This window comes from Bombina bombina, chromosome 2, assembly GCF_027579735.1.
Source record: "Bombina bombina isolate aBomBom1 chromosome 2, aBomBom1.pri, whole genome shotgun sequence".
NCBI classification, from domain to species: domain Eukaryota; kingdom Metazoa; phylum Chordata; class Amphibia; order Anura; family Bombinatoridae; genus Bombina; species Bombina bombina.
Window position 1 is genome coordinate 604,585,493 of NC_069500.1, and position 27,342 is coordinate 604,612,834.

The window sequence follows — 27,342 nt, forward strand, 5'->3', positions numbered from 1 at the left end:
ATCATTGGGGCAGAGCAACCACAAAGCCCAAATCGAGGCAATCGGAAGGAGACTAATCCAGATGGAGGCGGAGCCCAGGTATGCTCTAGCTACTTGTGCAAAGACACGCAAGTCACATTGCGTGTTTTATTGATGCTCTTCAAGACAAATTAGCTTTACATATACCTGTAGGAATGTGCACTTTTTTCCTTTTAAATTACAAAATTAGAAAAATAAAACCAAGAGACAGTTTTGAAAAAATATACACACATTTTTTAAATTTTATTTGGTTTATGGAAACTTACACCTACAGCACAAAACAAACATGTAAAACGTTTCAAATAAAGCAAAATTTTACAATGTAGTGAACGTAAAAAGATGACATTTTAAACTGTCATAAAGGTAAATTTAAGTGGCTAGCTTTCCTGAATACACTAATGCTGATAAGTCTAGTTTATGATTTAATGCTATTGACAGTTCATATGCTAAAAGCTGATGGAGAGTAACTCCATCATGAGAATACACCCAAGATCCTCCTGTCCAATCATATCGTTTGGGTCCACTGAAACGAGAGAAAACAGACCAATGAAATCTACAATCCTTAGTTAGCAACTGAACTAAAAAGGTAGCTATAGACATAACTTCCATAACAAAAACAACAATCAATTGTATGACTTCAAATAGTTGTTTGTCAGCAGTGTGTATCTATAATTATTTCCATAAATGATGAAGCTCCCATAAATTAGCTCAAAGATGATCTTGTCTATTACTATCTTGCAGGGTTTTCTTTAGCAGTGTTTTATACCGTAATGTATGCTATGCTAACCAATCAATTATCGATGGCAATTCTGTGATAATCCATTTTTTATTTGAATTATTTATAACAAGTTAATAAACATATATTTTGGCCAGTATTTATTGCCCTAATAGCCCCTAACATATTCAATAATTATTTATTTTTGTATCCAAGTGAAGGACCTTTTAAAAGAGAACATTCATACTTCAACTCCTCCACTCTATTTGTCCCCATCACTTCATTTGTTCCTTATTTGCAAAGTTTCTCCTGAAACTGCTGCTCTCTAACGTCAAACACATGACCCTCTGCTCAGATTTCCTTAATCTTCCTGAAATGTACGTGGGAACTACTTCTACCAATGTTTGGTTTATGGATCTGTTGTGTCTCAAAGCAATAATATTTACATATAGACCAAGAACCAGTAGACACACCTAGAGGTGCAGGAACATTCTATTTTGGATTTTGCATAAAGGCAGAGAGCCTTCTTGCAATGTGCACACAGTGAATGCAATCTAAACAGAGTGCTGTACCTATCTAATACATCTGAGCATGCACAAGGCAATACTGATGATAAATTAACTATATACTATAATAGACCACATGGCTCCACTATGATCTGTCTATCTATCTATCTGAAAAAAACAAAGCAACGGTCATATCTATAAAAATGTATTTCCTTATAATATGGTTAGACTTTTACAAAGCTTAGAACAACAAACCCATGCTATATTTTTGCTACTCCTGGTGTTTATCTTACATCTTGTCATGGGATTTTTTTTTAAAGTTCTAATATTTCGCCTAAAATATCCCTCATACGTGACATGTGCATATATTCGCTATTCATCTTGCAAACAAATAACAGTTACCCGTGGTTTCTAGCTTTCCAATAGTTTAGACACTGGATATGTTAGTACAGAAGTGCAACTCAAAACATCTGTATATCTGTTGTCTGACTATTCAAATGCAGCAAACGGCAGGTAACTTTGTTACTCGCTAACCAATAACAAATATATGCACATCTCATTTGAGGTATGGAAATGTGACAGATTTATGTCCTTTTTAAAGTATGTTTAACAAATACTACAGTATTTTTGTTGTGCTTCGTCACTCCATGATTTTCTCCCAGATATCTATATAACTAAAAGGAAGTCTTACATGAATCTCCAAGATGCTACAAAAAGACTAAATAATGAATATACATTTAAAATGTATTAATTTTATAGTACATATTTTAGCAAGCAGTATCAGATCATTTTTAAATAGATAGATACATAGACCAATGATAAAACACAGCATTGCATATACTGTATCTCTGCTGTCTACCTACAGTTCTGTTAGGTTGTCCTTGCCTCAGCTAATTTTGTTGGGTTACCAACTGTTCTCCAGCTCACTTGTGTATTTTACTAAATAATGCAGTTTAGCTTAAAGGGATGTAAGCAACATAACAGCTGTAAAACATCCATAAATGTCCAAACAAGTCTGTCCTATTGCTTAAGTCCCCATCCAGTTTGCAGATCATAGCCCTGGTTTTCCCAGGCCCTTGTGTGCTTAGCATATAAAAGCACTTTAGAAATGAATATCCTCTCTAGCTTTGAATAGATTCATCAGATTTATCTTTATGAAAGGCATAAAAGCCAACAAGACATAGGTTGATAATAAATAAATTAGCGGGCCTATATCTTCAGCCTCACTGAGCCACAATCAGAGTGAAATCTCAAGAGAGAGACTACATGTATATTCAGAGAACCAAGCAGAATCATTTTGAGAGAACTAAAGCATTTCATTTGTTTTAAAACCTTATTAAAAATATAGAATAAAAATATGGTTAACATGTCACATACCTAGTGGGCGAGGACAGCCAAATCTGTCGGTTGGGCGTCTGTTTATTGATCACGTAAGTCCCCCTGTCACTTCCTAATTTAACTGTAAGCACACCACTCTGAAAACAGACAGACAAAGAAAGTTTATATTAATCAGATGTTGTACCCACTATGTCTATCAATTATCTTGAAAAATATATATGACATAATATAGAACGTGCAATTTGTATTATATTTTCAATAAGAGAATATTCAATTCAAAAATATTTTTTATTTATCCTTTATCTGGGACAGCATAAATACTCAACCAGATATATACCGGCAGTTTCTATACAGGTTGCAAGATAGGTTAATCCCAGAATACTATTACCCTTAAGAGAAACAAAACAATAAAAAGGGGGGAAAAGCAAACAACAAAGAAGGTGTGATGCCTAACAAAGAACTGAACAAATCAGAAAAGGGAACATCAGCTAAACTGTTAAACCAATATTTAAAGGGGCACTGAACCCATTTTTTTTCTTTTGTGATTCAGATAGAGAATTACATTTTAAGCAATTTTCTAATTTATTCCTATTATCAAATTTTCTTAATTCTCTTGGTATCTTTATTTGAAATGCAAGAATGGAAGTTTAGATGTCCTTGCTGATTGGTGGATAAATTAATCCACCAATAAAAAAGTGCTATCCAGAGTTCTGAACTCAAAAAAAGCTTAGATGCCTTCTTTTTCAAATAAAGATAGCAAGAGAACGAAGAAAAAACAGAATTTATGTTTACCTGATAAATTACTTTCTCCAACGGTGTGTCCGGTCCACGGCGTCATCCTTACTTGTGGGATATTCTCTTCCCCAACAGGAAATGGCAAAGAGCCCAGCAAAGCTGGTCACATGATCCCTCCTAGGCTCCGCCTTCCCCAGTCATTCGACCGACGTAAAGGAGGAATATTTGCATAGGAGAAACCATATGATACCGTGGTGACTGTAGTTAAAGAAAATAAATTATCAGACCTGATTAAAAAACCAGGGCGGGCCGTGGACCGGACACACCGTTGGAGAAAGTAATTTATCAGGTAAACATAAATTCTGTTTTCTCCAACATAGGTGTGTCCGGTCCACGGCGTCATCCTTACTTGTGGGAACCAATACCAAAGCTTTAGGACACGGATGAAGGGAGGGAGCAAATCAGGTCACCTAAATGGAAGGCACCACGGCTTGCAAAACCTTTCTCCCAAAAATAGCCTCAGAAGAAGCAAAAGTATCAAACTTGTAAAATTTGGTAAAAGTGTGCAGTGAAGACCAAGTCGCTGCCTTACATATCTGATCAACAGAAGCCTCGTTCTTGAAGGCCCATGTGGAAGCCACAGCCCTAGTGGAATGAGCTGTGATTCTTTCAGGAGGCTGCCGTCCGGCAGTCTCATAAGCCAATCTGATGATGCTTTTAATCCAAAAAGAGAGAGAGGTAGAAGTTGCTTTTTGACCTCTCCTTTTACCAGAATAAACAACAAACAAGGAAGATGTTTGTCTAAAATCCTTTGTAGCATCCAAATAGAATTTTAGAGCGCGAAAAACATCCAAATTGTGCAACAAACGTTCCTTCTTTGAAACTGGATTCGGACACAAAGAAGGCACGACTATCTCCTGGTTAATGTTTTTGTTAGAAACAACTTTCGGAAGAAAACCAGGTTTAGTACGTAAAACCACCTTATCTGCATGGAACACCAGATAAGGAGGAGAACACTGCAGAGCAGATAATTCTGAAACTCTTCTAGCAGAAGAAATTGCAACCAAAAACAAAACTTTCCAAGATAATAACTTAATATCAACGGAATGTAAGGGTTCAAACGGAACCCCCTGAAGAACTGAAAGAACTAAATTGAGACTCCAAGGAGGAGTCAAAGGTTTGTAAACAGGCTTGATTCTAACCAGAGCCTGAACAAAGGCTTGAACATCTGGCACAGCTGCCAGCTTTTTGTGAAGTAACACAGACAAGGCAGAAATCTGTCCCTTCAAGGAACTTGCAGATAATCCTTTCTCCAATCCTTCTTGAAGAAAGGATAGAATCTTAGGAATTTTAACCTTGTCCCAAGGGAATCCTTTAGATTCACACCAACAGATATATGTTTTCCATATTTTGTGGTAAATTTTTCTAGTTACAGGCTTTCTGGCCTGAACAAGAGTATCAATTACAGAATCTGAGAACCCTCGCTTTGATAAGATCAAGCGTTCAATCTCCAAGCAGTCAGTTGGAGTGAGACCAGATTCGGATGTTCGAACGGACCTTGAACAAGAAGGTCTCGTCTCAAAGGTAGCTTCCATGGTGGAGCCGATGACATATTCACCAGGTCTGCATACCAAGTCCTGCGTGGCCACGCAGGAGCTATCAAGATCACCGATGCCCTCTCCTGATTGATCCTGGCTACCAGCCTGGGGATGAGAGGAAACGGCGGGAATACATAAGCTAGTTTGAAGGTCCAAGGTGCTACTAGTGCATCTACTAGAGTCGCCTTGGGATCCCTGGATCTGGACCCGTAGCAAGGAACCTTGAAGTTCTGACGAGAGGCCATCAGATCCATGTCTGGAATGCCCCACAGTTGAGTAATTTGGGCAAAGATTTCCGGATGGAGTTCCCACTCCCCCGGATGTAAGGTCTGACGACTCAGAAAATCCGCTTCCCAATTTTCCACTCCTGGGATGTGGATTGCAGACAAGTGGCAGGAGTGAGTCTCCGCCCATTGAATGATTTTGGTCACTTCTTCCATCGCCAGGGAACTCCTTGTTCCCCCCTGATGGTTGATGTACGCAACAGTCGTCATGTTGTCTGATTGAAACCGTATGAACTTGGCCTTTGCTAGCTGAGGCCAAGCCTTGAGAGCATTGAGTATCGCTCTCAGTTCCAGAATGTTTATCGGTAGAAGAGATTCTTCCCGAGACCAAAGACCCTGAGCTTTCAGGGGTCCCCAGACCGCGCCCCAGCCCATCAGACTGGCGTCGGTCGTGACAATGACCCACTCTGGTCTGCGGAAGCTCATCCCCTGTGACAGGTTGTCCAGGGACAGCCACCAACGGAGTGAATCTCTGGTCCTCTGATTTACTTGTATCGTCGGAGACAAGTCTGTATAGTCCCCATTCCACTGACTGAGCATGCACAGTTGTAATGGTCTTAGATGAATGCGTGCAAAAGGAACTATGTCCATTGCCGCTACCATCAAACCTATTACTTCCATGCACTGCGCTATGGAAGGAAGAGGAACGGAATGAAGTATTTGACAAGAGTTTAGAAGTTTTGTTTTTCTGGCCTCTGTCAGAAAAATCCTCATTTCTAAGGAGTCTATTATTGTTCCCAAGAAGGGAACCCTTGTTGACGGAGATAGAGAACTCTTTTCTACGTTCACTTTCCATCCGTGAGATCTGAGAAAGGCCAGGACAATGTCCGTGTGAGCCTTTGCTTGAGGAAGGGACGACGCTTGAATCAGAATGTCGTCCAAGTAAGGTACTACTGCAATGCCCCTTGGTCTTAGCACCGCTAGAAGGGACCCCAGTACCTTTGTGAAAATCCTTGGAGCAGTGGCTAATCCGAACGGAAGTGCCACGAACTGGTAATGCTTGTCCAGGAATGCGAACCTTAGGAACCGATGATGTTCCTTGTGGATAGGAATATGTAGATACGCATCCTTTAAATCCACCGTGGTCATGAATTGACCTTCCTGGATGGAAGGAAGAATTGTTCGAATGGTTTCCATTTTGAACGATGGAACCTTGAGAAACTTGTTTAGGATCTTGAGATCTAAGATTGGTCTGAACGTTCCCTCTTTTTTGGGAACTACGAACAGATTGGAGTAGAACCCCATCCCTTGTTCTCCTAATGGAACAGGATGAATCACTCCCATTTTTAACAGGTCTTCTACACAATGTAAGAATGCCTGTTTTTTTATGTGGTCTGAAGACAATTGAGACCTGTGGAACCTCCCCCTTGGGGGAAGCCCCTTGAATGCCAGAAGATAACCTTGGGAGACTATTTCTAGCGCCCAAGGATCCAGAACATCTCTTGCCCAAGCCTGAGCGAAGAGAGAGAGTCTGCCCCCCACCAGATCCGGTCCCGGATCGGGGGCCAACATTTCATGCTGTCTTGGTAGCAGTGGCAGGTTTCTTGGCCTGCTTTCCCTTGTTCCAGCCTTGCATTGGTCTCCAGGCTGGCATGGCTTGAGAAGTATTACCCTCTTGCTTAGAGGACGTAGCACTTGGGGCTGGTCCGTTTCTACGAAAGGGACGAAAATTAGGTTTATTTTTGGCCTTGAAAGACCTATCCTGAGGAAGGGCGTGGCCCTTACCCCCAGTGATATCAGAGATAATCTCTTTCAAGTCAGGGCCAAACAGCGTTTTCCCCTTGAAAGGAATGTTAAGCAATTTGTTCTTGGAAGACGCATCCGCTGACCAAGATTTCAACCAAAGCGCTCTGCGCGCCACAATAGCAAACCCAGAATTTTTCGCCGCTAACCTAGCCAATTGCAAAGTGGCGTCTAGGGTGAAAGAATTAGCCAATTTGAGAGCACGGATTCTGTCCATAATCTCCTCATAAGAAGGAGAATTACTAGTGATCGCCTTTTCTAGCTCATTGTAACACTAAAAAACTCTAAGCCATCTCCGTGGAGATGTTGCCTGTACAACGGCAAAGAGAATGACTGGGGAAGGCGGAGCCTAGGAGGGATCATGTGACCAGCTTTGCTGGGCTCTTTGCCATTTCCTGTTGGGGAAGAGAATATCCCACAAGTAAGGATGACGCCGTGGACCGGACACACCTATGTTGGAGAAATTGATAATAGGAGTAAATTAGAAAGTTGCTTAAAATTGCATGCTCTATCTGAACCATGAAAGAAAAAAATTGGGTTCAGTGTCCCTTTAAAACCACTTGAACCACAGCCAAACTCAGTCACCAAAGAGATGGCTAATAGATCACAAACTGCAACGGCGCAGATTCACAACACCGAGCCTCCTCCGCCCCAATACGTGACCAAAGATGATTTACAACACCTGTCATCAAAGGAGGACATTAATAATATAATACAAGAAATGTGAAGCCACTTTGGCGAACTACGCAAAGATCTAAGCACTCTGGATTCTAGAGTTTCCAAAGTTGAAAGCACTCAAGAAACCAATACGACTACACTGCAACAAAGAACTACTGAACTTCAGAGTCAAGCTGAAAAACTACAATTTCTTCATGACTGAATAGAGGACCTTGACAACCCTTGTCGAATAAATAATATCTCCAAGTCCTATTTAGGGTATTAAAAAGTAGCCCATCCGCACCAGATATCCTTATAGAAAGAGCCCATAGGGCCCTTAGGCCAAAACCCCTCCTAAAGCTCCACCTTGAGACATCATTGTTAAGCTATTGAACTACAAAGACAGAGAGGAAATACTACAATGTGCAAGATCTAAACATCAATTTCACCATGCTGGAGAAGAGATACAAATCTTTACGGATCTATCACCAGCAACCCTTCAAAAAAGGAGAGAACTTGCACCTATCACATCTACTCTACGAACAAACAAAATCCCATACCGATGGGGATTCCCGGTATCTATTATAGCAACCAACAACAACAAAACAGTAATCTATAGACCTGGGATGGACTTTCAGAATTTCTACTCTGATCTTAATATACAAGACGCGTCCACCTCAAGGCCTGGACCCACCTCTACTGATGCTCCAGAATAAAGAACATTACATACTAGAGTTTCTTAGCTTTACGTCTTGGTATGTGAGTACAGTTTTATTTAGCTTAAAATAAGAGAAATCTAGGGCTAATTCCTCCATGGATTAAGTGAAAACATTGTGACAAATATAGTTGCGAAAATACTGTTATCTTGGTTTATAAGCTTTGGTGTTTTAGTTTGCTTGTTCCAATGTTTAGGTGTTCTCCAAAATTCTGTCAGAAAACAATTTATTGTGTATTAGAGATACCTAGTATTATAACCCTGCTTTCAGCGACTGTCTTACTTTAATTATAATGTTCAAGGTAAAAAGACAACACTACCTTAAAGTGAGCAAACCAGTTATGATGGGCTTGTTGTCCATTTAGATGTAACCCAAGTTTAAGTTTTCAAATGCTCTGATATCATTGTACTCTAAAGATTACGAAATATATTAAAATATCATTAATCGGTTATTTTCAATATTTACGCTGTTAGGTATATCTCATTGAAATGTTCCCTACAATAGGATACCGACCAGTGTTCCCTCTAAGGACAGTTTTGTGTGCAGCATAGCAGTGAAACAGTTAAGAAGAGAACCATACCTTGCGATCTGCATTGTGCAGTGTTTGTTAATTGCAGGGTGTGGTTACCTAATTAACTGTTTCACTGCTGTGCCACACACAAAACTGGCCTTAGAGGGAACACTGATACCGACACATCTTATTCCCAATCAATATATCATAGAAAAGTATATATATTTTCGTCCACCACTAACACACATCAGTTTTATGTAGAATATGAGACACCACATATACCCACTTTGAACTTCTGACCCCTACAGAGGAAATTTTTACTACACACTCCCTAGTCCCCTATTCCCCCTACCCCTTCCCCTTATGCCTACTCACACAATACAGTGCTACTGTTTCCAGAGCCCTGTTACGTACATGTAACTTTCAAAGTCATTTGACATGGGGATACTCTACCTTTAGAACCTATTTACTTCATTACTGTACACAACTCTCCCATACTTTGTGCTCATAGGATATTCTGTTCCTGAATTGATATTGAAATACAAATTGTTGCTCAAGTATTGTGATATATTTGTACTCCCCCCACAGTGATTACACTCCTCTAACTTCTTTCTTTTTTTATAAATATCCCCTTTTTTTTTTCTTTTTCCCCCCTCTCCCCATGCCTGATCCCAGACTGTCTCCCAAACACAGTAGATTCCAAAATCATTGTTTAAATTTAACAACTATAAACGCCAAAGGGTTAAATAACCCTGGTAAAAGGTCAATAGCATTTTGAGAATTACACAAATTAAATAGTCATGTCTTGATCGAAAAGGTAGAGAACCTAAATGGCATAATCTCCTTTATCCTACGGCCTTTTTTGCCCCTGGTCCCCATAAGAAATGCAGGGTGGGTATTTTGCTACACAAATCCATCCCTTTCCAAACAACTCACATAGAAAGAGATATGGAGGGGAGATACCTACTTTTAGTAGGTTTGCTTTACGGACACTATATTACTTTGGAGTCTATGTAAGCTCCTAACCAAGCGCAACACATTCCTTAAAAAAATATCTAATCAGATCTTAGACCATGCTAAAGGAACTATATATCTTGCAGGAGATCTCAATCTCTCCTTATACCCCTCATTAGATTCATCCATAGGAGTAGCGATAGCTCCCTCATCTACTCTGAAATCAGCTAAATCTACTCTATCTAAACTAGTACTTCATGATGTTTGGAGAACTACACACCCGCAAGACAAGGATTACACTTTTTATCCTGCCCCACATAAGTTATTCTAGAATTGACTACATATTCACTGACTCTTCCGGACTAACAATTAGTAATAACTGTGATATAGGAACAATAACCTGGTCCGACTATGCACCAGTCACTTGCTCCATCCTATGGCCGGATATACCAACAACAGTAATTAATGTCTGTGAGGCACACAAAAGTGTGATTTGCGGAGAGCTCGTCAAACATAATGCAAAGCTTTTAAAACAAACAATACAGAGAAAAACACTCTAACCTCCTGAATAACGTAGGCAGCTTAGAAGACAAGCATAAACAAAACCCGTCAGATAATAACACAAAAATATTATTAACGATCGCAAGATTAGAACTTACACAACACCTAACTGAAGTCTACCAGAGAAAGGCCCAACAATTGAAACAATATTACTATGAGGCAGGAAATAAACCAGGGAAAGCCCTAGCTAGAACATTACGTAGGAAACAATTGAGCGCGTACATTCACATGATTGACACAAAATGATCAGCAACTAAAAAGCAACACACACATAGCAGAAGCTTTTCGTGCCTATTACAATACACTTTATAATATTACACCAAATTCACCACAGCCTTTATCACAGGATACGCCTACTCAAAAAAAACTACAAAAATGATAATTACCTGCAAGGACTGGCTTTGCCAACATTGGATAAGGAAGCGATAGATAGGTTAGAATCTCCTATAACCATTGAATAAATATATTAAGCAATTAAGGATATATCTTCCAGTAAGAGCCCCGGCCCGGACGGTTTAACTCCAAGTTACTATAAAAAATTTAAAGATGAACTATCCCCCACAATGCTAAATCTGTTTAATAGTCTGAGACACGAACCGATACTCTCCAAAAACCTATTGGAAGCACATATAACAGTTATTCCTATACCGGGCAAACCAGCCAAGAACTTCAGGCCAATCTCCCTTCTAAACTCTGACATGAAAATCCTAGCTAAAATCCTCGCTAACTGCTTAAACACATATCTTCCCAAACTAATTTCACTAGATCAAGTGGGTTTCATCCCTGTCAGGGAGGCTAGGGACAACACCAAAAAAGTTATCCAATTAATAACTCATGCAAATATAAAGGGTTGTCCTAGGGCCTTGTTGTCTACCAACACAGAGAAGGCCTTTGACAGGGTAGATTAGCTCTTCCTGCATCGGACGATGGAAACTATGAGTTTTACAGCACCCTTTTTGAACATGATCTTTGGCCTCTATTCAAATCCAAATGCAAGAGTCAGGGTTAATGGAACACTCTTCGAACCCTTTATGATAAGCAACAGTACCAGACAGGGGTGCCCCCTTTCCCCTTTATTGTTCATGCTTTTAATAGAGGTCTTGGCTCAAAAAGTGAGGGGTAATGATAAAATAAAAGGTTTACAAGTCGGTGACACTGAGTATAAACAAGTGCTTTATGCGGACAATGTCCTCTATACATTAACAAACAAACTTAAAAAATACGGAGAAGTTTCAAACTTTCTTCTTAATTTAAATAAATTGGAACTTCTCAACATAAATACTCCATCACACTGCATTCAAAAAATACATGATACCTTTAATATACCAATAGCAAATAAAAAGCTTAAATACTTAGGAATACACTTAACTGCCTCATACCAAGATCTATTTCAGCACAACTATATTAACCCCTTAATGACCACAGCACTTTTCCATTTTCTGTCTATTTGGGACCAAGGCTATTTTTACATATTTGTGGTGTTTGAGTTTAGCTGTCATTTTCCTCTTACTCATTTACTGTACCCACACATATTATATACCGTTTTTCTCGACATTAAATGGACTTTCTAAAGATACCATTATTTTCATCATATCTTATTATTTACTATAAAAGTTTTTATAAAATGAGGAAAAAATAGAAAAAAACATACCTTTTCTAACTTTGACCTCCCCAAAGTCTGTTACACATCTACAACCACCAAAAAACTCCCATGCTAAATAGTTTCTAAATTTTGTCCTGAGTTTCGAAATACCCAATGTTTACATGTTCTTTGCTTTTGTTTGCAAGTTATAGGGTATAAAACACAAGTAGCACTTTGCTATTTCCAAAATTAGCGCTAGTTACATTGGAACACTGATATCTTTCAGGAATCCCTGAATATCCCTTGACATGTATATATATTTTTTTAGAAGACATCCGAAAATATTGATCTAGGCCCATTTTGGTATATTTCATGCCACCATTTCACCGCCAAATGCGATCAAATAAAAAAAATCGTTCACTTTTTCACAAATTGTTTTCACAAACTTTAGGTTTCTCTCTGAAATTATTTACAAACAACTTGTGCAATTATGGCATAAATGGTTGTAAATGCTTCTCTGGGATCCCCTTTGTTCAGAAATAGCAGACATATATGGCTTTGGCATTGCTTTTTGGTAATTAGAAGGTCGCTAAAAACCCACTGCGCACCACACGTGTATTATGCCCAGCAGTGAAGGGGTTAATTAGGGAGCTTGTAGGGAACTTTTAGGGTTAATTTTAGCTTTAGTGTAGTGTAGTAGACAACCCAACGTATTGATCTAGGCCAATTTTGGTATATTTCATGCCAACATTTCACCGCCAAATGCGATCAATAAAAAAAACGTTAAATTTTTCACAATGTTTGATATCTCACTGAAATTATTTACAAACAGCTTGTGCAATTATGACACAAATGGTTGTAAATGCTTCTCTAGGATTTCCATTGTTCAGAAATAGCAGACATATATGGTTTTGGCATTGCTTTTTGGCAATTAGAAGGCCGCTAAATGCCGCTGCGCATCACATGTATTATAGCTTGCAGGGTAAATTTTAGCTTTAGTGTAGAGATCAGCCTCCCACCTGACACATCACACCCCCTGATCCCTCCCAAACAGCTCTCTTTCCTCCCCACCCCACAATTGTCCTTGCCATCTTAAGTACTGGCAGAAAGTTTTTTTGTTTTTCTTTTAAATAATAATTCTGCTGTGTAGGATCCCCCCCCTTAGCCCCCAACCTCCCTGATCCCCCCCCCAAACAGCTCTCTAACCCCCCTTCCCCCCTCTGCCTTATTGTGCACCATATTGGGTACTGGCAGCTGTCTGCCAGTACCCAGTTTGAAATCAAATTAAAAAAAAAAAGTTTTTTCTGTAGTGTAGCTGTCCCCCCTCAACACCTAACCCCCCACGCTCTCCCAGATCGTTAACTTTTTTTATTCCCACCCTCTCTCCCACCGAGTCCCATCTTGTGCCTCTTCCACTTGTTCACTTGTTTTGGGTTTCACAAGCGCCCGCGCGCGCTCCCGTGCACATGCGCGATCCCACCCCCCTCCTCTACTGATGGCCGCCTACTTGCCTCCCTAGACAGGGTCCCACCCACCAACGAACATAGCTATCAATAGCCGATGCAGAGAGGGCCACAGGGTGGCTCTCTCTGCATCAGACTGCTAAAAAACAAAATTTATGTTTACCTGATAAATTTCTTTCTTTTGCGATGTACAGAGTCCACGGATTCATCCTAACTTGTGGAATATTGTCCTTCCTGACAGGAAGTAGCAAAGAGAGCACCACAGAAGAGCTGTCTATATAGCTCCCCCCTTAACTCCACCCCCCCCAGTCGTTCGACCGAAGGCCAAGGAAGAAAAGGAAAAACTATAAGGTGCAGAGGTGACTGAAGTTTACATAAAAAAATACTGTCTGTCTTGAATAGACAGGGCAGGCCGTGGACTCGGTACATCGCAAAAGAAAGAAATTTATCAGGTAAGCATAAATTTTGTTTTCTTTTGCATGATGTACCGAGTCCACGGATTCATCCTAACTTGTGGGATACCAATACCAAAGCTTTAGGACACGGATGAAGGGAGGGACAAGACAGGAACCTAAACGGAAGGCACCACTGCTTGCAAAACCTCTCTCCCAAAAATAGCCTCAGAAGAAGCAAAAGTATCAAATTTGTAAAATTTTGAAAAGGTATGAAGCGACGACACAGTCCCAGCCTTACAAATCTGTTCAACAGAAGCATCATTTTTAAAAGCCCACGTGGAAGCTACCGCTCTAGTAGAATGAGTAGTAATCCTTTCAGGAGGCTGCTGTCCAGCAGTCTCATAAACCAAACGGATGATGCTTTTCAGCCAAAAGGAAAGTCCCCATAGCCTTTTGACCCCTACGCTCTCCAGAATAGACAACAAACAAAGACGATGTTTGACGAAAATCTTTGGTTGCCTGCAAATAAAATTTCAAAGCACGAACCACGTCCAAGTTGTGCAACAGACGTTCCTTCTTACAAGAAGGATTAGGACACACAGAAGGAACAACAATTTCTTGATTGATATTCCTGTTAGTAACAACCTTAGGTAGGAACCCAGGCTTGGTACGCAAAACCACCTTATCAGCATGGAACACCAGATAAGGTGAGTCACATTGTCACGGTGGTCATATATTGACCCTCCTGGATCAATGATAAGATAGTCCGAATGGTCTCCATCTTGAAAGATGGAACTCTTAGGAATTGGTTTAGGATCTTGAGATCCAGAATTGGTCTGAAAGTTCCCTCCTTTTTGGGAACTATAAACAGATTAGAGTAGAACCCCTGCCCCTGTTCTGCTTTTGGAACTGGGCAGATCACTCCCATGGTAAAGAGGTCTTCTACACAGCGTAAGAACGCCTCTCTTTTTGTCGGGTTTACAGACAATTGAGACAGATGGAACCTCTCCCTTGGAGGGGAATCCTTAAAATCTAGAAGGTATCCCTGGGTTACAATTTCTACTGCCCAGGAATCCTGAACGTCTCTTGCCCAGGCCTGAGAGTCTGCCCCCTACTAGATCCGGTCCCGGATCGGGGGCTACCCCTTCATGCTGACTTAGTGGCAGCAGCAGGCTTTTTGGCCTGTTTACTCTTGTTCCAAGCCTGATTAGGTCTTCCAGTTTGGCTTGGATTGAGCAAAGTTCCCCTCTTTCTTTGCAGCAGGGGAAGAGGTAGAGGGACCACTCTTGAAGTTTCGAAAGGAACAAAAATTATTTTGTTTGGTCCAAGTATTATTTGACTTATCCTGAGGGAGGGTATGACCCTTCCCTCCAGTAATGTCTGAAATGATCTCTTTTAATGCAGGCCTGAATAGGGTCTTACCTTTGAAAGGGATCGACAAAAGCTTAGATTTAGATGACACATCAGCTGACCAGGACTTAAGCCATAACGCTCTACGCGCTAAAATGGCAAAACCTGAATTCTTAGCCGCTAATTTAGCAAGATGAGAAGCGGCATCTGTAATAAAATAATTTGCCAACTTAAGAGCCTGAATTCTGTCTAAAATATCATCTAGTGGGGTCTCCATCTGAAGAGCCTCTTCTAGAGCCTCAAACCAAAAGGCAGCTGCAGTGGTTACCGGTACAGTGCACGCTATAGGTTGGAGAAGAAAACCTTGATGAACAAAAATTTTCTTTAGGAGACCCTCTAATTTCTTATCCATAGGATCAATGAAAGCACACCTGTCTTCAATAGGTATAGTTGTACGCTTAGCCAGGGTAGAAATTGCTCCCTCCACCTTAGGGACCGTCTGCCATGAGTCCTTTATGGTGTCAGAAATGGGAAACATTTTTTTAAAAACAGGAGGGGGAGAGAACGGAATACCTGGTTTATCCCACTCCTTAGTAACAATGTCCGAAATCCTCTTAGGGACCGGAAACACATCAGTGTAAACAGGAACCTCTAAATATTTGTCCATTTTACACAATTTCTCTGGAACTACAATAGGGTCACAATCATCCAGAGTAGCTAAAACCTCCCTAAGCAATAAGCGGAGGTGCTCTAGCTTAAATTTAAATGCAGTCATATCTGAATCTGTCTGAGGGAACGTCTTTCCTGAATCAGAAATCTCTCCCTCAGACATCAAATCCCTCATCCCTACTTCAGAACCTTGTGAGGGAATATCGGATACGGCTACTAAAGCGTCAGAAGTCTCAGCATTTGTTCTTAACCCAGAGCTACTGCGCTTCCCTTGCAAACCAGGCAGCTTAGATAAAACCTCTGTGAGGGTAGTATTCATAACTGAAGCCATATCTTGCAAGGTGAAAGAATTAGACGCACTAGAAGTACTTGGCGTCGCTTGTGCGGGCGTTACTGGTTGTGACACTTGGGGAGAACTATATGGCAAAACCTGATTTCCTTTTGTCTGAGAATCATCTAATGCCAAACTTTTATAAGTCAAAATATGCTGTTTGCAATTTATAGACATATCAGTACAAGTGGGACACATTCTAAGAGGGGGTTCCACAATGGCTTCTAAACAAATTGAACAATGAGTTTCCTCAGTGTGTCAGACATGTTTAACAGACTAGTAATAAAGCAAGCAAGCTTGGAAAACACTTTATTTAATGAAAAAACATAATTTATGCTTACCTGATAAATTTATTTCTCTTGTGGTGTATCCAGTCCACGGATCATCCATTACTTGTGGGATATCCTCCTTACCAACAGGAAGTTGCAAGAGGATCACCCACAGCAGAGCTGCTATATAGCTCCTCCCCTAACTGCCATATCCAGTCATTCGACCGAAACTAGCCGAGAAAGGAGAAACCATAGGGTGCAGTGGTGACTGTAGTTTAAAATTTAGACCTGCCTTAAAAAGGACAGGGTGGGCCGTGGACTGGATACACCACAAGAGAAATAAATTTATCAGGTAAGCATAAATTATGTTTTCTCTTGTTAGGTGTATCCAGCACACAGATCATCCATTACTTGTGGGATACCAATACCAAAGCTAAAGTACACGGATGAAGGGAGGGACAAGGCAGGTACTTAAACGGAAGGGACCACTGCCTGTAGAACCTTTCTCCCAAAAATAGCCTCCGAAGAAGCAAAAGTATAAAATTTGTAAAATTTTGAAAAGGTATGAAGCGAAGACCAAATCGCCGCTTTGCAAATCTGTTCAACAGAAGCCTCATTTTTAAAGGCCCAGGTGGAAGCCACAGCTCTAGTAGAATGAGCTGTAATCCTTTCAGGGGGCTGCTGTCCAGCAGTCTCATAGGCTAAGCGTATTACGCTCCGAAGCCAAAAAGAAAGAGAGGTTGTCGAAGCCTTTTGACCTCTCCTCTGTCCAGAGTAAACAACAAACAGGGAAGATGTTTGACGAAAATCTTTAGTCGCTTGTAAGTAAAACTTTAAAGCACGGACTACGTCCAAATCCAGGCTTGGTACGCAAAACCACCTTATCAGCATGGAACACCAGATAAGGTGAGTCACATTGTAATGCAGATAGTTCAGAAACTCTTCGAGCTGAAGAGATAGCAACTAGGAACAAAACTTTCCAAGATAAAAGCTTAATATCTATGGAATGCATGGGTTCAAAAGGAACCCCCTGAAGAACTCGAAGAACTAAATTTAGACTCCATGGCGGAGCAATAGGTTTAAACACAGGCTTAATTCTAACTAAAGCCTGACAAAAAGCCTGAACGTCTGGAACATCTGCCAGACGCTTGTGCAACAAAATAGACAGAGCAGATATCTGTCCCTTTAGGGAACTAGCAGATAATCCTTTCTCCAATCCCTCTTGGAGAAAAGACAAAATCCTAGGAATCCTGATTTTACTCCAGGAGAAGCCTTTGGATTCACACCAAAAAAGATATTTACGCCATATCTTATGATAAATTTTCCTGGTAACAGGCTTTCGAGCCTGAATCAAGGTATTTATGACTGACTCAGTGAAACCCCGCTTTGATAGAATCAAGCGTTCAATCTCCAAGCAGTCAGTTGCAGAGAAATTAGATTTGGATGCTTGAATGGACCTTGAATCCGAAGGTCCTGTCTCAATGGCAGAGACCATGGTGGAAGGGATGACATGTCCACCAGGTCTGCATACTAAGTCCTGCGTGGCCACGCAGGTGCTATCAAAATTACCGAAGCTCTCTCCTGTTTGATTCTGGCAATCAGACATGGAAGGAGAGGGAAAGGTGGAAACACATAAGCCAGGTTGAACGACCAGGGTACTGCTAGAGCATCTATCAGTACAGCCTGAGGATCCCTTGACCTGGAGCCGTAACAAGGAAGTTTGGCATTCTGACGAGACGCCATTAGATCCAACTCTGGTGTGCTCCATAGCCGCACCAGCTGAGCAAACACCTCCGGATGGAGTTCCCACTCCCCCGGATTAAAAGTCTCATGACTTAGAAAATCTGCCTCCCAGTTCTCTACACCTGGGATATAGATTGCTGACAGATGGCAAGAGTGAGCCTCTGCCCATTGGATTATCCTTGAGACCTCTATCATCGCTAAGGAACTCTTTGTTCCGCCCTGATGATTGATATAAGCCAAAGTCGTGATGTTGTCTGACTGAAACCTGATGAATCTGGCCGAAGCCAGCTGAGGCCATGCCTGGAGAGCATTGAATATCGCTCTTAATTCCAGAATATTTATCGAGTCCACAAACCCTTTCAGGGAATTCCAGACTGCACCCCAGCCCAGAAGACTGGCGTCTGTCATCACTATAACCCATTCTGGCCTGCGGAAACACATTCCCTGGGACAGATGATCCTGTGACAACCACCAAAGAAGAGAGTCTCTGGTCTCTTGATCCAGATTTATCTGAGGAGATAAATCCGCATAATCCCCATTCCACTGATTGAGCATGCATAGTTGCAGCGGTCTGAGATGCAAGCGAGCAAACGGAACTATGTCCATTGCCGCTACCATTAGTCCGATTACCTCCATACACTGAGCCACTGACGGCCGAGGAATGGAATGAAGAGCTCGGCAGGTGGACAAAATCTTTGATTTCCTGACCTCCGTCAGAAATATTTTCATGTCCACCAAGTCTATCTGAGTCCCTAGAAATGAAACTCTTGTGAGGGGGGAAAGAGAACTCTTTTTTACTAAGTCCGTGTGAGACTTGGCTAGTTGGAAGGACGACGCTTGAATTAGAATGTCGTCTAGATAAGGCGCCACTGCTATGCCCCGTGACCTTAGAACCGCCAGAAGGGACCCTAGTACCTTCGTGAAGATTCGCGGCGCCGTGGCCAACACGAAAGGAAGAGCCACAAACTGATAATGCTTGTCCAGAAAGCCGAACCTTAGGAACTGGTGATGATCTTTGTGGATAGGAATGTGTAGATACGCATCCTTTAAGTCCACGGTGGTCATATATTGACCCTCCTGGATCAATGATAAGATAGTCTGAATGGTCTCCATCTTGAAAGATGGAACTCTTAGGAATTGGTTTAGGATCTTGAGATCCAGAATTGGTCTGAAAGTTCCCTCCTTTTTGGGAACTATAAACAGATTAGAGTAGAACCCCTGCCCCTGTTCTGCTTTTGGAACTGGGCAGATCACTCCCATGGTAAAGAGGTCTTCTACACAGCGTAAGAACGCCTCTCTTTTTGTCGGGTTTACAGACAATTGAGACAGATGGAACCTCTCCCTTGGAGGGGAATCCTTAAAATCTAGAAGGTATCCCTGGGTTACAATTTCTACTGCCCAGGAATCCTGAACGTCTCTTGCCCAGGCCTGAGAGTCTGCCCCCTACTAGATCCAGTCCCGGATCGGGGGCTACCCCTTCATGCTGACTTAGTGGCAGCAGCAGGCTTTTTGGCCTGTTTACTCTTGTTCCAAGCCTGATTAGGTCTTCCAGTTTGGCTTGGATTGAGCAAAGTTCCCCTCTTTCTTTGCAGCAGGGGAAGAGGTAGAGGGACCACTCTTGAAGTTTCGAAAGGAACAAAAATTATTTTGTTTGGTCCAAGTATTATTTGACTTATCCTGAGGGAGGGTATGACCCTTCCCTCCAGTAATGTCTGAAATGATCTCTTTTAATGCAGGCCTGAATAGGGTCTTACCTTTGAAAGGGATCGACAAAAGCTTAGATTTAGATGACACATCAGCTGACCAGGACTTAAGCCATAACGCTCTACGCGCTAAAATGGCAAAACCTGAATTCTTAGCCGCTAATTTAGCAAGATGAGAAGCGGCATCTGTAATAAAATAATTTGCCAACTTAAGAGCCTGAATTCTGTCTAAAATATCATCTAGTGGGGTCTCCATCTGAAGAGCCTCTTCTAGAGCCTCAAACCAAAAGGCAGCTGCAGTGGTTACCGGTACAGTGCACGCTATAGGTTGGAGAAGAAAACCTTGATGAACAAAAATTTTCTTTAGGAGACCCTCTAATTTCTTATCCATAGGATCAATGAAAGCACACCTGTCTTCAATAGGTATAGTTGTACGCTTAGCCAGGGTAGAAATTGCTCCCTCCACCTTAGGGACCGTCTGCCATGAGTCCTTTATGGTGTCAGAAATGGGAAACATTTTTTTAAAAACAGGAGGGGGAGAGAACGGAATACCTGGTTTATCCCACTCCTTAGTAACAATGTCCGAAATCCTCTTAGGGACCGGAAACACATCAGTGTAAACAGGAACCTCTAAATATTTGTCCATTTTACACAATTTCTCTGGAACTACAATAGGGTCACAATCATCCAGAGTAGCTAAAACCTCCCTAAGCAATAAGCGGAGGTGCTCTAGCTTAAATTTAAATGCAGTCATATCTGAATCTGTCTGAGGGAACGTCTTTCCTGAATCAGAAATCTCTCCCTCAGACATCAAATCCCTCATCCCTACTTCAGAACCTTGTGAGGGAATATCGGATACGGCTACTAAAGCGTCAGAAGTCTCAGCATTTGTTCTTAACCCAGAGCTACTGCGCTTCCCTTGCAAACCAGGCAGCTTAGATAAAACCTCTGTGAGGGTAGTATTCATAACTGAAGCCATATCTTGCAAGGTGAAAGAATTAGACGCACTAGAAGTACTTGGCGTCGCTTGTGCGGGCGTTACTGGTTGTGACACTTGGGGAGAACTATATGGCAAAACCTGATTTCCTTTTGTCTGAGAATCATCTAATGCCAAACTTTTATAAGTCAAAATATGCTGTTTGCAATTTATAGACATATCAGTACAAGTGGGACACATTCTAAGAGGGGGTTCCACAATGGCTTCTAAACAAATTGAACAATGAGTTTCCTCAGTGTGTCAGACATGTTTAACAGACTAGTAATAAAGCAAGCAAGCTTGGAAAACACTTTATTTAATGAAAAAACATAATTTATGCTTACCTGATAAATTTATTTCTCTTGTGGTGTATCCAGTCCACGGATCATCCATTACTTGTGGGATATCCTCCTTACCAACAGGAAGTTGCAAGAGGATCACCCACAGCAGAGCTGCTATATAGCTCCTCCCCTAACTGCCATATCCAGTCATTCGACCGAAACTAGCCGAGAAAGGAGAAACCATAGGGTGCAGTGGTGACTGTAGTTTAAAATTTAGACCTGCCTTAAAAAGGACAGGGTGGGCCGTGGACTGGATACACCACAAGAGAAATAAATTTATCAGGTAAGCATAAATTATGTTTTCTCTTGTTAGGTGTATCCAGCACACGGATCATCCATTACTTGTGGGATACCAATACCAAAGCTAAAGTACACGGATGAAGGGAGGGACAAGGCAGGTACTTAAACGGAAGGGACCACTGCCTGTAGAACCTTTCTCCCAAAAATAGCCTCCGAAGAAGCAAAAGTATAAAATTTGTAAAATTTTGAAAAGGTATGAAGCGAAGACCAAATCGCCGCTTTGCAAATCTGTTCAACAGAAGCCTCATTTTTAAAGGCCCAGGTGGAAGCCACAGCTCTAGTAGAATGAGCTGTAATCCTTTCAGGGGGCTGCTGTCCAGCAGTCTCATAGGCTAAGCGTATTACGCTCCGAAGCCAAAAAGAAAGAGAGGTTGTCGAAGCCTTTTGACCTCTCCTCTGTCCAGAGTAAACAACAAACAGGGAAGATGTTTGACGAAAATCTTTAGTCGCTTGTAAGTAAAACTTTAAAGCACGGACTACGTCCAAATTATGTAAAAGACGTTCCTTCTTTGAAGAAGGATTAGGACACAATGATGGAACAACAATCTCTTGATTGATATTCTTGTTGGAAACTACCTTAGGTAAAAACCCAGGTTTTGTACGCAGAACTACTTTATCTGTATGGAAAATCAGATAAGGAGAATCACATTGTAAAGCTGATAACTCAGAGACTCTACGAGCCGAGGAAATAGCCATCAAAAACAGAACTTTCCAAGATAAAAGTTTGATATCAATGGAATGAAGGGGTTCAAACGGAACTCCTTGAAGAACCTTAAGAACCAAGTTTAAGCTCCATGGAGGAGCAACAGGTTTAAACACAGGCTTAATTCTAACCAAAGCCTGACAAAATGCCTGGACGTCTGGAATCTCTGCCAGACGCTTGTGCAAAAGGATAGACAGAGCAGAAATCTGTCCCTTTAAAGAACTAGCTGATAATCCTTTATCCAAACCCTCTTGGAGAAAGGACAATATCCTAGGAATCCTAACCTTACTCCATGAGTAATTCTTGGATTCACACCAAAGAAGATATTTGCGCCATATCTTATGGTAGATTTTCCTGGTTACAGGCTTTCGTGCCTGTATTAAGGTATCAATGACTGACTCGGAGAAGCCACGCCTTGATAAAATCAAGCGTTCAATCTCCAGGCAGTCAGTCTCAGAGAAATTAGATTTGGATGATTGAAAGGACCTTGTAGTAGAAGGTCTTGTCTCAGAGGCAGAGGCCAAGGTGGAAAGGATGACATGTCCACCAGGTCTGCATACCAGGTCCTGCGTGGCCACGCAGGCGCGATCAAGATCACCGATGCTCTCTCCTGTTTGATTTTGGCAATCAGTCAAGGGAGCAGAGGAAACGGTGGAAACACATAAGCCAGGTTGAAGAACCACGGTGCTGCTAGAGCATCTATCAGCGTCGCTTCTGGGTCCCTGGACCTGGATCCGTAACAAGGAAGCTTGGCGTTCTGGCGAGACGCCATGAGATCCAATTCTGGTGTGCCCCAACGATGAACCAATTGAGCAAACACCTCCGGATGGAGTTCCCACTCCCCCGGATGAAAAGTCTGACGACTTAGAAAATCCGCCTCCCAGTTCTCTACACCTGGGATATGGATCGCTGATAGATGGCAAGAGTGAGTCTCTGCCCAGCGAATTATCTTGGAGACTTCTAACATCGCTAGGGAGCTCCTGGTCCCCCCTTGATGGTTGATGTAAGCCACAGTCGTGATGTTGTCCGACTGAAATCTGATGAACCTCAGGGTTGCTAACTGAGGCCAAGCTAGAAGAGCATTTAATATTGCTCTTAACTCCAGAATATTTATTGGGAGGAGTTTCTCCTCCTGAGTCCACGATCCCTGAGCCTTCAGAGAATTCCAGACTGCACCCCAACCTAGAAGGCTGGCATCTGTTGTTACAATTGTCCAATCTGGCCTGAGAAAGGTCATACCTTTGGGCAGATAGACCCGAGATAGCCACCAGAGAAGAGAATCTCTGGTCTCTTGATCAAGATTTAGCAGAGGGGACAAATCTGTGTAATCCCCATTCCACTGACTGAGCATGCATAATTGCAGCGGTCTGAGATGTAGGCGCGCAAATGGCACTATGTCCATCGCCGCTACCATTAAGCCGATCACTTCCATGCACTGAGCCACCGAAGGGCGCGGAATGTAGTGAAGAACACGGCAGGAATTTAGAAGCTTTGATAACCTGGACTCCGTCAGGTAAATTTTCATTTCTACAGAATCTATCAGAGTTCCTAGGAAGGAAACCCTTGTGAGGGGTGATAGAGAACTCTTTCCCTCGTTCACTTTCCACACATGCGACCTCAGAAATGCCAACACTATGTCCGTATGAGATTTGGCAAATTGGAAGTTTGACGCCTGTATCAGGATGTCGTCTAGATAAGTGGCCACTGCTATGCCCCGTGGTCTTAGGACCGCCAGAAGAGACCCCAGAACCTTTGTAAAAATTCTTGGGGCTGTAGCTAACCCGAAGGGAAGAGCCACAAACTGGTAATGCCTGTCTAGAAAGGAAAACCTTAGGAACCGATGATGATCTTTGTGAATCGGTATGTGAAGGTAAGCCTCCTTAAAATCCACTGTGGTCATGTACTGACCCTCCTGGATCATAGGTAGGATTGTCCGAATAGTTTCCATTTTGAACGATGGAACTCTGAGGAATTTGTTTAAGATCTTTAGATCCAAAATTGGTCTGAAGATTCCCTCTTTTTTGGGAACCACAAACAGATTTGAATAAAATCCCTGTCCTTGTTCCATCTGTGGAACTGGATGGATCACTCCCATTATTAGGAGGTCTTGCACACAGCGTAAAAATGCCTCTTTCTTTATCTGGTTTACAGATAATCTCGAAAGGTGAAATCTCCCTTGTGGGGGGGAAGCTTTGACGTCCAGAAGATATACCTGAGATATGATCTCCAACGCCCAGGGATCCGCACATCTCTTTCCCACGCCTGGGCGAAGAGAGAAAGTCTGCCCCCTACTAGATCCGTTGCCGGATAGGGGGCCGTTCCTTCATGCTGTCTTAGAGGCAGCAGCAGGCTTTCTGGCCTGCTTGCCTTTGCTCCAGGCCTGGTTAGATTTCCAGGCCGGCTTGGATTGCGCAAAAGTTCCCTCCTGTTTTGTAGCAGAGGAAGTTGATGCTGCACCTGCCTTGAAGTTTCGAAAGGCACGAAAATTAGACTGTTTGGCCCTTGATTTGGCCCTGTCCTGAGGAACGGTATGACCCTTACCTCCAGTAATGTCAGCAATAATTTCCTTCAAACCAGGCCCGAATAGGGTCTGCCCCTTGAAGGGAATGTTAAGTAATTTAGACTTTGAAGTTATGTCAGCTGACTAAGATTTAAGCCATAGCGCCCCCACGCGCCTGGATGGCGAATCCAGAATTCTTAGCCGTTAGTTTAGTCAAATGAACAATGTCATCAGAAACAAAAGAATTAGCTAGCTTAAGTGTTCTAAGCTTGTCAAGTATTTCAGTCAATGGAGTAGCTGTCTGAAAGGCCTCTTCCAGAGACTCAAACCAGAACGCCGCAGCAGCAGTGACAGGAGCAATGCATGCAAGGGGCTGCAGGATAAAACCTTGTTGAATAAACATTTTCTTAAGGTAACCTAATTTTTTATCCATTGGATCTGAAAAAGCACAACTGTCCTCGACAGGGATAGTGGTACGCTTTGCTAAAGTAGAAACTGCTCCCTCCACCTTAGGGACCGTCTGCCATAAGTCCCGTGTGGTGGCATCTATTGGAAACATTTTTCTAAAAATAGGAGGGGGGGAAAACGGCACACCGGGTCTGTCCCACTCCTTAGTAATAATTTCTGTAAACCTTTTAGGTATTGGAAAAACGTCAGTACACACCGGCACCGCGTAGTATTTATCCAGTCTACACAATTTCTCTGGCACTGCAATTGTGTCACAGTCATTCAGAGCAGCTAAAACCTCTCCAAGCAACACCCGGAGGTTCTCAAGCTTAAATTTAAAAGTAGACATATCTGAATCAGGTTTCCCCGAGTCAGAGACGTCACCCACAGACTGAAGCTCTTCCTCAGCTTCTGCATAATGCGACGCAGTATCAGACATGGGCCTTAAAACATCTGCGCGCTCTGTATTACGCCTAACCCCAGAGCTATTGCGCTTTCCTCTGAATTCAGGCAGTCTGGCTAATACCGCTGACAGGGTATTATCCCTGATTGCCGCCATGTCCTGCAAAGTAATCGCTATGGGCGTCTTTGATGTACTTGGCGCCATTTTAGCGTGAGTCCCTTGAGCGGGAGTCAAAGGGTCCGACACGTGGGGAGAGTTAGTCGGCATAACTTCCCCCTCGTCAGAATCCTCAGGTGATAATTATTTTAAAGATAACAGCTGATCTTTATTGTTTAAAGTGAAATCAATACATTTAGTACACATTCTCCTATGGGGTTCCACCATGGCATTTAAACATAATGAACAAGGAGTTTCCTCTATGTCAGACATGTTGATACAGACTAGCAATGAGACTAGCAAGCTTGGAAAACACTTTAAATCAAGTTAACAAGCAATATAAAAAAACATTACTGTGCCTTTAAGAGAAACAAATTTTGCCAAAATTTGAAATAACAGTGAAAAAAGGCAGTTAAACTAACAAAATTTTTACAGTGTATGTAACAAGTTAGCAGAGCATTGCACCCACTTGCAAATGGATGATTAACCCCTTAATACAAAAAACAGATTAACAAAACGAAAAATATGTTTTTTAAACAGTCATAACTGCCACAGCTCCTACTTTTGAAGCCTTTTGAGCCCTTCAGAGATGTCCTATAGCATGCAGGGGACTGCTGAGGGAAGCTGAATGTCACAGTTTGTAATTTTAACTGCACCAACTGTAACTTTTATACTATAACAGTGGAAAGCCTCAGGAAACTGTTTCTAGGCAAAAATAAAGCCAGCCATGTGGAAAAAACTAGGCCCCAATAAGTTTTATCACCAAAGCATATATAAAAACGATTAAACATGCCAGCAAACGTTTTATATTGCACATTAATCAGAGTATATACCTTTGATAGCAAGCCTGATACTAGTCGCTATTAAATCACTGTATTTAGGCTTTAACTTACATTAATCCGGTATCAGCAGCATTTTCTAGCAAATTCCATCCCTAGAAAAACTTAACTGCACATACCTTATTGCAGGATACCCTGCACGCCATTCTCCCTCTGAAGTTACCTCACTCCTCAGACATATGTGAGAATAGCAGTGGATCTTAGTTACTTCTGCTAAGATCATAGAAAAACGCAGGCAGATTCTTCTTCTAAATGCTGCCTGAGATAAAATAGTACACTCCGGTACCATTTAAAAACAAACTTTTGATTGAAGAAAAAACTAACTATATTTTACCACTTTCCTCTTACTACCTTCAGCTATGTTGAGAGCTTGCAAGAGAATAGACTGGATATGGCAGTTAGGGGAGGAGCTATATAGCAGCTCTGCTGTGGGTGATCCTTTTGCAACTTCCTGTTGGGAAGGAGAATATCCCATAAGTAATGGATGATCCGTGGACTGGATACACCTAACAAGAGAAAAACACAATTTGCAAAAACGGTACTGTGCCTTTAAGAGAAAAAAAAGGCATACACAAACTGCAAAACAGGTTAAAATTTCTTCAATTTTTCTGAAATTTTAAGTGTACCCACTAAGCTTTAGAAGGATTGCACCACAAGTTAATAAGCAATAAACCCCCAAATGACAAAATCGGATTGAAAAATGTGTAAAACCGGTTAAACACCCCTATAAGCACCTTGCCACAGCTCTGCTGTGGCCCTACCTGCCCCTAGGAATGATAATATGGGGTTAAAGCTTCGAATAGGCCCTCAAAAGATCATCAGGACCTCAGGAGAAG

At 41.8% G+C, this 27,342-nt stretch overlaps 1 protein-coding gene across 1 annotated transcript in view; it reads right to left on the reverse strand.

Moving 5' to 3' along the window:
* Positions 1-229: 229 nt before the first annotated feature.
* The window catches only part of FXN (frataxin), a 119,424-nt gene continuing 92,311 nt past the window's right edge, over positions 230-27,342 (reverse strand). Inside the window, exons 4-5 of the mRNA XM_053702526.1 lie at positions 2,617-2,714; positions 230-541 (exon numbers count right to left, since the gene is read on the reverse strand). Of these exons, the coding sequence (XP_053558501.1) occupies positions 388-541; positions 2,617-2,714 (252 nt within the window). The 3' untranslated portion in view covers positions 230-387. The remainder of the gene's footprint in view (positions 542-2,616; positions 2,715-27,342) is intronic.